At 43.8% G+C, this 15,139-nt stretch overlaps 1 protein-coding gene across 4 annotated transcripts in view; it reads right to left on the reverse strand.

Annotated features, from left to right (window-relative positions):
• The window catches only part of SLIT3 (slit guidance ligand 3), a 1,179,950-nt gene that overhangs the window by 262,185 nt on the left and 902,626 nt on the right, over window positions 1–15,139 (reverse strand). For all 4 annotated transcript variants that reach the window (XM_019506517.1, XM_019506518.1, XM_019506516.1 and 1 more), the window contains 2 exons: window positions 4,973–5,123; window positions 3,755–3,829 (listed from right to left, as the gene is read on the reverse strand). In XM_019506517.1, coding sequence (XP_019362062.1) covers window positions 3,755–3,829; window positions 4,973–5,123 — 226 coding nt within the window. The remainder of the gene's footprint in view (window positions 1–3,754; window positions 3,830–4,972; window positions 5,124–15,139) is intronic.

Consider the following 15,139-nt stretch of genomic DNA (forward strand, 5'->3'; position numbering starts at 1 on the left):
ATCCATGTTGGGATTACCACCCTTTGGGCTTGGAGGATCGTCTCCTTAAGGAACAACCACTCTAGCTGAACACCCGAATCTCCTCCCCTCCAGGACCTCAATGCCTCCCCGACTATTCTCCTTAGCTCACTGAAATCCGCCCTCCTGAAGTCCAGAGCTGCTGCCTTGCTGTAGGCCTTTGCCACCTTGTGCTGGATGGTGAATTCCAGCAGGTGATGATCGCTGTTGCCCAGGTGGTCGAGCACGCACAGACCCCTCACCAGGTTGTCGCCTGTGGCCAGGATCAGATCCAACAAGGCATCTCCCCTGGTGGGACTGTGCACCTCCTGGGTTAGATGGAGGTCCTGTATCTTGGCTAGGAATCTAAGTGAGCGGTCAGACCTGGCTGACTGCTCTTCCCAGCAGTTACAAGCACTGGGCCAAATTCTGTACAGTTTAGGATTTTGTCTTACCACTCCTTACTGTAGTATGTAAGCACCCTCTTTTATAAATCAATAGCAACAGTGCATTTCCTAGAAAGACTTCTTTGTGTCACTGGAACATGTCCTATTTCAGGATTTTTTAAAAATGAAAACAACCCTTTGCTTGGGGTAGGGCTGGATTTTTTATTCTTAAAATTTCCTGTGTGGAGGATCCCAGGGTCTTCAAAGGTTTCTGATTGCCTGAGGTTTTATGAGCAGAGATATCAGTGCTGTGTCCTTTTTATGGAAGAAAAGCCTCTTCCAGTATGAATGATTTGCAACATGTCTTAAAGACAGTTAGACTGGTTTTGCTACCATGCAAGCCTATTGAAGGCAACTGAACCAAACTTATTTGGAATCACTGAGCTCCAGTAAAGATAGGACACATGATACTGATTACAGAGTGAGTTGTTGTCCAAACAGAACTGTACTTCAAGGCTCTAAAGACAGACACTCACATTGAATAGTGAGGTCATACTGAAGGCCTCATTGAAATAAAGGAAATGCTCAAGGAAAAAACATTTCCCACCTTCCTATATATACAGAATCTAAAAGTTAGCATCAAAGACATTCAAAAGACTAACCAATGCTAATCATTGTGATTGAGTTGCTGGGACAAGCATTTGCTACTACTCAAAAGAAAAGACAGCAGATAATAGATATTTTAGAGGACAAAAATTGCTCCTGGTCACAGGTGAAATTTGAGACTCCAAGGGTGGACACACAACTTATTTATATATTAAGGTAAGTTGTACCTACCCCTGGAAAAGACAGATTATCTCTCCTTGGGTAGAGACACTGGGTGTGTCCAGACGAGCACACGTGTGCAGTTTGTGGCACCTCAAAGCTGTTTGAGGCGCCACAAACAGCACACGTGCACCTATTTGGTGCACTGCTAATTTGCAACACGGCGCCAAAATTTGATACCGGGAGATCCCAGCGTCAAAAAACTGCCATGCAAAACAGTGTCATGGAGTGGGTGTCACAGCAGTTTCCACTGCCAGAAGCAGAGCCTGGCTGGCCAGAGCCACACTCTGGCTGACAGCCAGGCTCTGAGCAGCTGGATTGGCACACTTGCTGCTCCTGGAGGCCCCCAGAACCTCAGGTATGGCTGCTGGGGCCAGCACAGGTGGTGGCCCCAGCCCCACCCTACCCCACCCAGGTCAATTTACCATGCACTGGAGTGCACGTGCAGGGGCATTTCCTGGGGCAAAAAGCTGTAGCACAAATATGTGCCATGGAAAACACATGACCCTGAATGTGCATGGCCATCTGGATGTGCCCACTATGTGTTTTTTTGCATCTACTTTGTAGTATCAGCTATGCAACCTAACACGCTGTCATAATTTGAGGTCACATCCACATTTCAGATGGAGGAGCAACGTAGGCCCCCTCTACAGCTTACGGTTATACACCGTTCACTGGTTAATTGCACAGTTAACTGAGACGAGCTACACATGCAAAGTGCCTATCATGCCATAAAAAGGTCCAACCAGCTGACAAGTTAGACCTCAAAAATGTGTATTAACTTTACAGCTAGTTGCTACGCAGCTTTAATTTGTATGGGTAGCAAGGTCTGCCCCTGCAGCTGGAAGCCTCATCAGCAGTGCAGCTGGGGATGGGACTTGTGCAGCTGAGGGGACTCTCAGTCCCAGCAACTGCAGACTCTGGGTGCCAGGAGCTCCCTGTGGATACTGGAATCCAGAGTCCTGCAGCTATGGATACTGTGTGCCAGCCGTGCTCTGTGATGCCAGGATCCAGGGTCCCACAGCTGTGGATTCTGGGTCCTGGCAGCACCCCACAGCTGGGAGACTCTGGGTCCTGACCCCACAGGACACTGCTGGCACACAGAATTCATACCTGCAGGACTCTGGATTCCAGCTGTTTTGCCAGCAGCCTGGTTGCTTTATGCATGCTTCTAAGTCTATTATGACAATGAATGGCTACAGTTTTCAAACTACAGGAAGAGGTGGCACAATCAAATTTGATTTATGCTTTAAGGAACCAAGTGAAATTGAGTGAGGTTTCGCTTGGAACTTAAACTGCTTTAAACGAGGCAATGGTCTTCAGTACCAATTTCTGCTTGGTTCAAAAATCCCAGCCTCAGAATGGGGACAACCCTTTCATAATGTGAAAGAAGGGGCCTTCAAAGTAAGGGGAAAAATGTAGCCCAGCTAATAAGGGTGGCTTGAGAGTTTTCTGCTTGAAGGCAGCTATTGAAAATCTATATGAGGCAACACTTTATTATGAACTGTAGGGCACAATTACGTCTCATTGCCAGAATCCAGACATCTGAACTGCACCTGTACTCTTACATTCTTATCTCCTGCCAAGAATAGGGCACTGAGGATTTATTGCTTTATAGGAAACAAGCTCTTAAAAAACCATAACTGCTTCATGCTACACTTATGAATAACAACATAGGCTTGTCAAAATGCCCTCATTTCTTACAGATCCATGGCACAAGAAGGACAGCTGCTCTATCAGTCTACTTTAAGACTCAAATGAAATGAGTCCAACTATATCATCACATTTATTTTCAATAACCAAAATATGATGGTCTGATTGCCTGAAATTTTTTTGCAACTTTTACATAGTTTTATATAACACAATTATCTTTTTCAGCCCCATTTGCTTAATGTACTTGCTAGGGCCCCTAATGGTATCAGGTCCTTGGGCAAATGTTACTACATTTCTCAGAGCACTGTCCTAACTACTTGGTATATTTCATGAAGTTCTAGGCTTACTGAGATGACTAATTACCCATGTTCCCCTTCTACCCTGAGGTCCACTATCTGCAATAAACAACATCTGATACTTTGGCTGGATTAGAAGGGAGGTAAAGGATCCATGCCAGACTTGCATGCCAGACCCTGAAAGCTTGCCCAGGTAGGTAGGGACCTAGATAATAGATCCCCACCTACCTTGAAATGACTTGAGAGGGGTAGCGGGGTTGTAACATGTCAGAGAGAAAATTGCATGCATCTGTGTTATAGACAGAAAGATCAGTTGGTTCCACAAAAACTGGTTTGACTGAATCAGGTGGAAGTAACAGAGGGGACTTGGGCAAGGTCAGCAATAAGATCTACTAAGAGATACTTTCTATGATACTTTTTTGGTGAAAAATCCTTTCAAATGAGAGATCTTTCAGTTGGGTTTGTAGCCATGATGACCTGCAGCAGAATATTCATCAGGATGGATTTAATATCTAAACCAGAACTTTCACTTCCTTCTTCACAGTACCAAGTAGAAGGTTTATAATATATATGTAAGTGACAAACACTTGGACTTACATTTTCCTTAGTTTGGACAATTTCTTAAAGAGTCCAGTTGCTTCCAAAACTGAGATATCATTGTCATTGAGACGCCTGGTGAGAACAAACAAAAAAGGCACTTAATGTTTCATTGATCTCTTCACATATTTCTCCACAACATACAAAATAGCTGCACGGAGTATTCTGACTTTAGGGTAAACAAAAGAACATCTGTCATATTATCTGTCATCCTAATATCTACCACCTATGGAGCTTCCTACCACAGAAAACTTTGAGCCTTTCTAAGCATGTATAAGTCTTTGTGTTCAAAGGTCAGAATTTCCTTAAGAGGTGTGGCATTAAGTCTAATATATTATCTAATCAATCAATAATGAGGTAGGGAGCATTATTCCCTTTAGCTTCCAAATTGCAGGGCCTGGCACTGCTTTTGGCTGGAATGCAAGCCTTATATTGTTTAGATCCCTACCTACCTGGGTGATCTTTCTCTCCAAAGTGCCACCCCAGATGAATGGTATACGAGCAGGAATAGCTTGCAGGGCTTTTTCCATGTGGCCAGTTAGATCTGTGACTTTCTTACCATGATTTGGTTGTAAATAGTCTGGCATAGGTATCCTGAACTTTAGACAAGCTACAAAGACGGTTAGCAAGGACTATGAGGGAAGATTTGTGGCTTGGGTATGAGGCTATATTCTTTCCCTCACTGAACTCTCACTTGGTTATGTTTAATTTGATTTTGTTCTACACCAGCACTATTATGCTGTGGTGTGGTTCTTCATTCTATGAATGATTTGGGCAACAACTTTTTTTTTTTTTTCCTATTCAAGCCAAGTGAATATAAATAAATTACTTTACATTCAATAAAGGTTTAAAGCACGTACTATGCCAGAAGAAGTCCAAATACTAAAGATATGGCATAATCTTCTATGTTGTCTTATATTACATTAAACTTCATACTCAATTTTAAGCCAAAAAGATCTCCAAAAGTGGATGCCTATAAATGGGCATATTAATAATATAGATGGAATCACGGCATCTTTTGATTTGTGCAGACACCTCTGAATATAATGAATCAATTATTTAACAGCCATGAGCACAGTTGTAGGCCCAAAGAATAAACTATATCTTAAACAGGAATGTTGGCTCTTGAGAGGTCAAGTAGACAAAAATTAGGAAAAATATGTGAGGCACTCTAGAGCAGCATCCCCTATAACCACCTCTCAAAGAGGCAGCACTTACAGGTCTGTTGTATATTCAGGAAGGTAACTGGGTAATCGGCTAAGTTTTTGGTTGGAACAGTCCACAATTGTTCCCTCGCAGCGACACTTTTCAGGACAGACAAGGTCCATGAAGCACTTTCCACTGAATTTACTTCTGAAATCCTCTGAACCTGTAGGATGATGGAAAGGTATTTGGGTAAACAGATTTTCAATTAATAATAACAAAAATTAGAGGTTGGAACAGGCCTTTCAGTTCCATTTTTTTCCTAGTCCTGCTAACCCCCAATCCATGAAGTGTTACTCCATACAGCATATGTCAAAGTGTTTTGTGCAGTTCCTTTAAAAATGGCACTAGAAACTGGGCTCCTCACTTCCCCTTTCCCATTGGGCATTTATTTCACAGTCTAATAAGCATCCTTGTTAAGGTAACTTACCTACTTCCACTTAGCACTATGGGGAACACTCAAAAGTCTAGACAGGTGGACACCTACCGAAGTCACATGGCACTCACTTCAGCATAAGATTTGTTTAATGATAGCAGCAAGTAAGCTAGCATAAAGTGATCAAGTAATTTTATGCAAAGATGTTCAAAAAGCTGTCTAAAGACTTCAGCTACTGGAGTTACTAACCAGAGTTAAGCATGAGTAAATAAGCCTACTAAATTTTGCAACAATTAAAATATCTTGATTAACTTCTTTAAACAAATAGCAGTTGAAGGTAATGGTAGTTTAAATCATTTTCATTTTAATCAAGGTAGGCAGAGACTGTACTCCATGAGAATCACTCCCTAATGTGCCATTATATAGCAAATGCCAGACCTCTGACTAGTTTTTTGACCCATTCTAATGAAATGCTTTTCCAATTAGGTTCAATGAACTAATCTGTACTTTGCAGTTTTTTCAAATAGGGGTTTTGAAACTTGATCTCTATGCTTTTGGAAGCCAAAATTATTAATAAATGTTTATATGATCAAATGGTTGCCAAGACAGATCCAGTCATGCAATACCTGCCCACTCACTTCATATTTCATTATGGGAACACCAAAAATGTTTCTGGAACAATTTGCTATGCCCAATGATCCTAATAACCAAAAAAAGTATTTCTAACTTTTCTAGGACTTTAAAGTCAATTGCAATTGTAAAATGGATTTGTCACTGCCACAATTATTTAGTTGAAAAGGGCTAATTCAAACAGGCCATACTTTTGTCACAGTGACTGGACTAAGATCATTTTAAAGGATTCTAAAAACACCAGTAAAAGCTAAAAACGAAGCCAAGAGAGATGATGTCATTTTAATGCTGTTTTGCTATTCCAGACAGATAAAAAACACCATTATTTGTAAGAGGAGTAGAAAAAATCATCCAATGACATCACCATTTTAATTATTACATATTCTCTCTGCATACGAATCTAGTGAAATCAAGTTCCCCCAGTAATATAACATTTTGACCATCATAAAAACAGGTTAAAGTCCCACTGATACATTTATAATGGAAATTCAAACTGGTAAAGAATTAGAAGTAAGTCGTACACTTTGTGTAGTAAAAAACCCATGGTGCTAAATTCTGTGTAAAAGACAAGTCACCACTTGGCTGCAAAAGTAAATTCATTTACAGTTGTATCTGGCTGTTATTTTAGCTTAAAGGAAATCCATGTGACATCTGCAACCCTATTCAGTGAAAGCCAGCAATATCCTATTATACATGCTAGTGGGTTTTTATTAATAGCTACTAGAAAAGGATTTAAATTCTGCAATTTTCAGCAAAAAAACCCAACTCTCAGGTCTGAAAATTCTGTAACTGTGGCCCAGGTTAAAATCGCAGCAAGTGAACATTACAGCTCCAGGGCATAAAATCCAGTTATTCTTTTTGTCAGTCCATAAAACAGCAGTTCTGGTTCCTTATGGTTCCTGTGGAAATAATTCCACCCTGTACAATGGATAGGATTCTAGCTCAGAAATCATTAGAACTATAGGACTGTTGTCAGCTGCACTACAACTTATTCCAATATTAAACAATAGCGAGGAATTAAGCAGTGATCAGAAAAAGGTTTGAGAATCTATCAAAGTAACCTGTTAAAACTTGCATTTATAATTTTCATTGTCACTCCATCCCTCAGAAGAATAGCTATAGCTCTCAAAGCTGTAGTGAGTAACTTTTAATTTAGGTATGACAGTTTGTCTAGTGTATGTATAATGCTCAGTGTCATGGGGGCAAAGAAGAGATGGTGATTGAATGGAAAACAGGGCACAGAGGGGTAGGTAGCTTTGAAAGGGGATAGGGCATTAATTTCTAGACATTTTCTCTCAAACCGTTTCGCACAAATAGGAAGAAAATTTGCCATATGTGACTACGCCTCTTCAAATTCCAACTCTCTCACTGTGTAAAACTTCCTTACCTACACTGCATTAGAAACTCATCCAGCCTGGGCAACAGTTCACCACTTCCATGCTTTGAACAGGTGAAGCCCCATTCTTGCACAGCAGGAGAGGAAGGAAGCAAAGGGCTTTCTTTGAATTTAAATAAGAGTTATCAGGAAAGCATGAAGTCGAAAGTGATAAATAACATATACATCCTCATCAAGGACTCAGTCATCCATTAGACTGGAAGACAGCAGGAATCAGCTGCAAAAGACTAGATAGAATTTACTATTTGATTCGAGCCTTGAGATCACTTGGACAGGTGGCTGCTCTATTAAGTTATTCCCACCAGGGAAACTAATATGAAATCTAGCCATCTGCTTGCAGAACTAGTTAAATGTGTATATCCATCCCTACATGCAATACTTTGTCAGTATACTACCACAGAGTTTTGAGTGGATACAGCATGATTCAAGAAACACAATTAAACATAACATGCAAATATTATTCCTCTATTAAAAAAAAGTCAACTTTGGTGAACCACATAGGTGAGAGGAAAAGCCAATACAAAAGAAACATTTTGATGTTACTTATTTCAAACTAACCATGAAATCACTTTTTGTTTATTCCTAAAAGTATGTGCGTATTTTATATGGGAGACCTGTGGAACTAGCCTGAATGTAAAATGTGTTTTGAGTGTTTATGGTAATTTTCAATATTAAAACTTAATTCTTTTAAAGTTATTTTCAGGAACTGCCAAAGGCAATAACAGAATGGCTGTACTTAACTGAAGTGCTAGCTCTTATTAGAGCATTTTTATCTGACATTCTGAAAAGGCTTTTATAAACACCTGAAAGCATCCCAATATCACAATGTCTTAAAGCAGGCACACAACAAAAGCAAAGGAACGTAGAATTTTCAAGTAGCTGCTAATGTTGTGTACCCACATTTCTCAAATTTGGAACCCTAAATTAGGGGAGACAGTAAAATTTCATCCTAAATGTTTTACTGAAAATCAGAACAGCAGAATATAAAAAAGTCAGTAGTCCTGACAAAGTTTCCTATACAAAGAATCATAGACTCATAGAACCTCAGGGTTGGAAGGGACCTCAGGAGGTCATCTAATTCTCAAAGCAAAACCATCCCCAACTAGATCTGCCCAGCCAAAGATCTGTCATGCCTTCAAATCCCCCAAGAATGGAGATTCCACAAAATCTCTGGATAACCTATTCCAGTGGTTTACTAACCTCCTAGTGAGAACGTTTTCCCTAATATCTAACATAAACTTCCCTTGCTGCAACTTGAGTCCACTGCACCATGTTTAGTCATCTGCCATCAGTGAGAACAATTTAGGTCCATCCTCCATCCCCTTCAGGTAGCTGACAGCTGCTATTAAATCCCCTCTCAGTCTTCTTTTCTCTAGACTAAACAAGCCCAGTTCCCTCATCCCCTCCTCTTAAGTCATGTCCCCCAGCCCACCAACCATTTTTGTTGTCCTCCACTGGACCGTCTCCAATCTGTCCACATCCTTTCTGCAGAGGGGCCCAAAACTGGTAACAGTGCTCCAGACGTGGCCTTACCAGTGCTGAATAGAGGGGAATAATCACTTTCCTTGACATGCTGGTGACACACCTACCAGTGCAACCCAGTATGCCATTAGCCTTTTTAGCAACAAGGGCACACTGTTAGTTCATATTCAGCTTATTCTCCACTGTAACCACTGTACCACCCCAGCCTGTAGCAGTGCATGGGGTTGTTCTGTCCCAACTGCAGGACTTTGCATTTGTCTTTAGTGAACATCGTAAGATTTCTTTCGGCCCAATCCTCCAATTTCTCTAGGTATCTCTGAATCCTAACCCTCCCTGCCACTGTATCTACTACTCTCCTGCCCAGTTTGGTGTCATCTGCAAACTTGCTGAGGGTGCACTCTGTGCCATGTTCCAGGTGGCATATTATTAGATTATAATAGTCCAGTACAAAATTTAGTGCTACCCTGATAGTGAATTTCTTTGCAAGGTTTTATAAAATTAATTTATCATTATCTCCATTTTACATACAGGGAAACTGTGACAAGGAGGAGCAAATTGACTTGCCAATGTCAGAGTCAAGCATCAGATCAAGAAAAACTATAATAACCTGATTCAGTCTTCAGCTCTTACCATAGACAATATCACCTTCAGGTCAGAAATTATTTTCCATTTCCTTTTAATAGACATAAGGTTTGTGGTGTAAACTTCCCTTAAATTCTCTTGCAGTGCAACCTCCTGATGGTTAGAGATATGGCACTTCAATATGTGTTAGTTTAGTTCCAAAACTATGTTTGAGCAACAGACATCTAATCTCAGAAGTGTTTCCAACACAGAGATCCTGCAGTATAGCCCAGAGGACGGCTCTAACCCAAATTACTCAATGTACAATATCTTTAGCTAATTATGGGTACATGAATTTTGATCTTTGTAGGTATGTCCAGAACTGTCACTGAAGCCAAAACCTAATCTAATTCATCAACGAGATGTCCAATTTGTTCACTTTAGTAGCTATTAATCAAATGAGTTACTTAGGAACAGCTATTTGGCATGCAGGCTCTTTGAAAAATCATTTCCACACACTACGATTCACAGTTTTTTCCTTCAAGTCACAGTCAGCCTCTTAGCTACACACTGGTCTTGTTATAGAACACAAATAACCTTTTTCACTTTTCCTGGGAGAACAAGGGAATCTCTCACCTTTTGATGCTTCTGAAAACAGCAGAAGTATCCCAGCATGCCATGCTGCAGGAAAGTATGCAGCCTTCCATGGTGCTTGACAGAACCATGTTCAATTTGTATTGTTCTACCACATGGTTAGATCAAGCACAAAGGAAAACCCCATTAACAGCCAGAGTCAGTGTTAGGCAGTGCCAAAGAGAGAGGAGCGTTGAGAGGAAGCAGCATGGAGAAGCACAAGCTGGAGATTTCACTGAGAGCTGCTGTCCACTTGACCCATGCAAGAAGGAACTGGAGTACAAGAGGTTGTCATATTATGCTATAACTGGAAGAATACTCTATAGCACAATCTGTTAGTGTATGAGAATCGGGACCAGGAGATTTTGAAGGCAGTGCTATTGTGACAGAAAACACAACCAAAAGATTGCAAATGGCTTGTTCCAAAAAGTGCTGACAGTACATGGGACTAGTATGTGGAGCCACAATAACATACTAAGTGCTTTATCTGTTCTAATCTTCATTAGGCCATTAACTTTCTTCTTGTGTCTTCTTTCCATGGATATAATGGAAGTGTTTATATAACATCTCCTGATTCCATTTAAAGAATAGGTCTGGATGGTAAAAATCATGTTCTCAAGTATTCCAGAGTACATACTAGCAATACAGGATTTCCAGCCTGGTAATACAGGATTTTCAGCCTGGTATGCAAGGTATGACTTCAAATAATCAAATGCAATTCCCTGAAGTTACTGGAAATTGTGAATTGGAAATTTAGGCAAGACATTCTTGCAAACATAATTCCCCCTCCATGTGGTATATTGACAATAATCACGTGTAATCATCATTTGTCTTTGTTTTTAAAGGAACACAACAAAGGATAATTATATAGTAAGACATAAATGAGTCTATTCCTATTGCTGTTTTATGTAATATTTATGATATACAGGGAACCTGTTTTCTCTGTTTAAAAATTACAAATTCTCCGATTTAAAAAACCCCAAATCCGCAATCAAAATGAAACACCACTATATATACCGGTATCAATTAAACACACTGTTTTATTGATATAGTTACAATTTTAAAGCAAATTGGAAGCCTACCAGTGCCTCAATCACTATAACGACATGCATTTTAAGTACCTATAAATTTTGGTATTTGATTTTGGGTTTTTTATCATGGAAAATCAGAGCTCCCTCTGCCCCCTTAGCTCACAAGGACGCAGGTCCAGGCCCCTCACTCCCCACCTACAGCCCCCAGGCCCTGCCGGAGGGGGCTCCCAGTTGCCAGGGCTATGGGGCTAGAGACCCAGGTCTGCAGCCCTCTGCTCCCCACAGCAGTGCCTGAGCCCTGGCTGCTGGGAGATGGTTATTGTGGTGGAGTGAAGTGCAAAGCCTGATTCCCCTTCCCTCATGAGGAGCATGGCTGGAGCAGAGCCCATGAGGGGTGGAAGAGCGGAGCCCATGAGGGGTGGAGGGGCGGATGCAGGCTGCCCACTGTGGGCTGGGGCTCCCTGCCCTGCTGCCCTCCCCTTGGGGCTTCTGCAGCCTAGCAGGTAGGATGCAGTGCAGCAGGGAAGACTGGGCTCAGGTGGAGAAGCTCAGTGCCACCTCTGTGAGCCCAGTGCTGCCATGGTGAGGCACCCCCTGCCGGCAGCCTGGCAACAGTGAGGCACAACTCTGCATCACTAACGCTGCTGCTGTCAGGCAGGCAGGGGATACCTCACCAGGGGGGTGTGGGGCTTGCAGCAGCAAGAAGCTTCCATGCCTGGCCCCGCTCCACTGCCATGCCAGGTCCTGCCCTCTGGGCTGCGGAGGCCCCAGGGGCAGGGTAACAGGACAGCGAGCCCAGTCCTAGAGTGGGCAGTCCACACCACCCCTGTCTCCACCCCACACACACATCTGGGGGACATGTGCCCCCATGCCTCCCCAGAAGTGTGTGAAATGGTGGGGAGCCAGCCCCACCCCTGCTGCCCCCTGGACGAGCCATCCGTGGCTCTGTTCTGTTCCCTGCTAGGGTCCTGTGGTCATGCATTCTGGTCCAGGGCCCCAACCCCCATGCACCACCCCAGCTGGTCCCAGCCCTGCCCAACTCCCTGCCTACCTCCCTAAGGCGGCCTCTATCCCCTCCCCTCCAGACTTACCAGCAGGAGCTGCTCTCTAGGCATCCTGGCAGTGATGTGCACGTGTGAGCAGGCACATGAACTTGGTGCCTCCTGAGTGATTGCCAGGGATCCAGGTTTTCTGTTTCCCACAGAAAAATGGTCTAAAACATGGATTTCCCCCCTTACCAGGGTAAAACATGGATTTCTCCTTTTAGCAGATAAATCCACAAATTTTGCAATTTTGCAATAAGCCCTCTGCAGGTGGGCAACGTTTCAGCTTGCAGGGGCCTGGGAGGGAGTGGGAGAAGGGTGGTCAGGCAGGGGGTACGACATGCATGTACAAGCACATGGCTGCCAGGCAGCCTGGACAGCAGCTCCTTTAGGTAAGCTGGAGGGGTGGAGGAGGCAGGGGGGATTGAGACCCCCATAGGGAGGAAGGGAAGGAGTTGGGCAGGGCTGGGACTAGGGCTGCTGCCCAGCCGGGCAATGTGCAGCTGCGGGGTCCCAGTAGGGAGCAAGATGGGGCTGCAGGTGGCTTGTCCAGGGGACGGGGAGTGGGGTTGGCTCCCCGCCACTGCACAGGCAGCAGGGGGGACCCACATCCCCATGTGTGCAGGGCAGGGGCAGGTGCAGGCTGCGCGTCAGGCTCCCACCCTGCTGTCCTCTCCTGGGGCCTCTGCAGCCCAGCTGGTGTGACCTGGCATTACAGGAACAGTGGAGCCGTGCAGGAAAGTTGCTTGCCACTACAAGCCCTGCACCACCCTGGTGATGCATCTCATGCATGCGTGGCATCAGTGAGGGTCACAACCCTGCGCCACTGCCCTCACTGCAGCCATGCACACAGGGGATGCATTGCCAGGGCAGCATGGAGCTTGCAGTGCCAAGCAGCTTTCCTGATCAGCTCCCCTATTCCCTGTAGAGCTAGGTTGCACCCACTGGGCTGTGGAGGCCCTGGGGAAGGGCACCTGGAGGCAGGAGGCTGCAGACCTGGGTCCCTGTCCCCATAGCTCTGGCAGCTGGGGGCCCCCTCCAGCAGGGCTAGGGGGACAGAAGCTGTGGGTGGGAGGCGAGGGGCACTAGCAGGGCTATGGGGGTTGGGGAGGGGGGGAGTGAGGGCCACCAGTAGGCCTGTGGGGGCTTTGGTTGGGGAGTGAATGGCACAAGCAGGGCCAGGGGAGCCTTTAATCACATATTTTGGGGTTTTTATTAGAGAATTTGTTATTTTTTGTATCAGGGAAAACCAAGATCCCTGCTGATTGCCCTTCTCCTACTCCCCCCAGCCCCTTGCAGCCTAGAACTCTGCCAGCCTGTAGAGAGCTCTTTGCAAAAGCTGAAAATTCATGTATTTCTCTGTTAAAATGTAAAATCTAGTTTTCTCAGTTAAGAGGGGAAATCTGCATTTTTTCCCATTTTTCCATGGGAAACAGAAAACCTGGAGCTGAACTTCTTATAACTCATCCTTGTACTTTTTACCATTTAGGCTGGAGCTTTCATAAGTAATTAGTGGGGGTCATATTCTACTCCCACTAATGCAAAGCTCCAAGTCAGGCTGTGGCCTTGAAGTGAGGACCTTAGCCTGCTGGGCACAACTACTCATCCTGGTCTGCCGCCACCTCAGCAGAGCACTGGGGTGGACACATGTGGCCAGAACCCTCCAGCTGGGCCTAGTCCCACCCACTCCATGCAACCAGAGTGGCCAGTTCAGGTCAACTGACTCCTCACCCCTTGCAATATAAACCCCCTGGTCCAGAAGAGGAAGCATATAGAGAACAAGATTCAACCTCATTCTCAGGCTGATGCACCTTTGGCTTCCCTATACTCTGGCTCAGCATGTTCCCCTCAGCTGCTTTTCCTGACCCCGAGGTAACCCTTGGATCTGGCTACCTACAACCCAGCATGACACGCATATTGACTTCATTAGCGCACAGCAAGGCCAACACTGAGTGCTTCTGAATGTTATATCTTAGACATGCATGTACAGAAGAAAGGCTTAGCAAACCAGTGCAGTGAGAGTGGACCTGTCCTGAAGAAAGGCAAGCTGCATGCCATTGGACTTCAGGCAAAGCTGGTGTTGGCCTTTTTGGATAAGAAGGTTTTTCTTTGGAAAGTGTTTGTACTGGCCAGAAAAGAGCAGTGTCAATATAGATCATTTGCTGCATCTTTGCAGAATACAGTACAGGTTTTTACACACCCGACAGGTAGCAGAGCTGGATCAACTACTGGAAACTGTACTTTCTGTGATAAAAAATATTTGTTTTTACAGAACTGCTTGTGAACTGACTACATTTTTAATTTGTGGACTACATGGAAACTACAGTAACTGAGTGTATTTGCTGGTCACCACTAAAGCTGTTTGACTGGTTGCTTTAGTCACATGGTGGCATTTCAGCTTTCTTTTTAGTTGGTTGACTAAAAAGGTGCCCCAGACTGGCTTTTAGATTCTCTCAAAGAGTGAATTAGAGTGGCTGAATCAGGTAATTTGCCACTTTGCAGCTGTCGCAAACTTTGAACTCTAGCCAGAGATATGACCAAAAGAAAAAATTAGGCTATTGTAATGTCATTAACTATCTTTCAAAACCCCTGCAAAGTAGCATAAAGTATCCATAAGAACTGAATCTATATCTGATAGGGGTGTGCGAAGCTTCAGTCGCTGATTCCATTTGGAGAAAATTCAGCCCGATTCAAAGGTTTATAAATTCCCTTTGAGGATCAGGACTGAGAGACTGTAGATAAAGTGGCTTTTTTGTGAGAAATGTGACCCCACAGGTAGTTGGGTATTCTTGTCTTTGATAGAATCTGGTGCACAGTTTGTGGGGGTACTGGAGATATGTTGGCAGGTTTTGCGTGCCTTGGCATGGCATGGTCTGGATCCATTCGGTGCGTTTTAGACTGTAGGAAGTTGGCTTCTGGTGATGAGGTTACTGAGGTTTGGTGCTTGTTTGAATTTACCACTTCTCACAGACAGGCCTATGAACTTCACTTAATCAGCCTCCTGGATACAGAAACTCATGGACTAAATAC

Source organism: Gavialis gangeticus, unplaced genomic scaffold, assembly GCF_001723915.1.
Source record: "Gavialis gangeticus isolate Ggan-Ray unplaced genomic scaffold, GavGan_comp1, whole genome shotgun sequence".
Lineage (NCBI taxonomy): Eukaryota > Metazoa > Chordata > Crocodylia > Gavialidae > Gavialis > Gavialis gangeticus.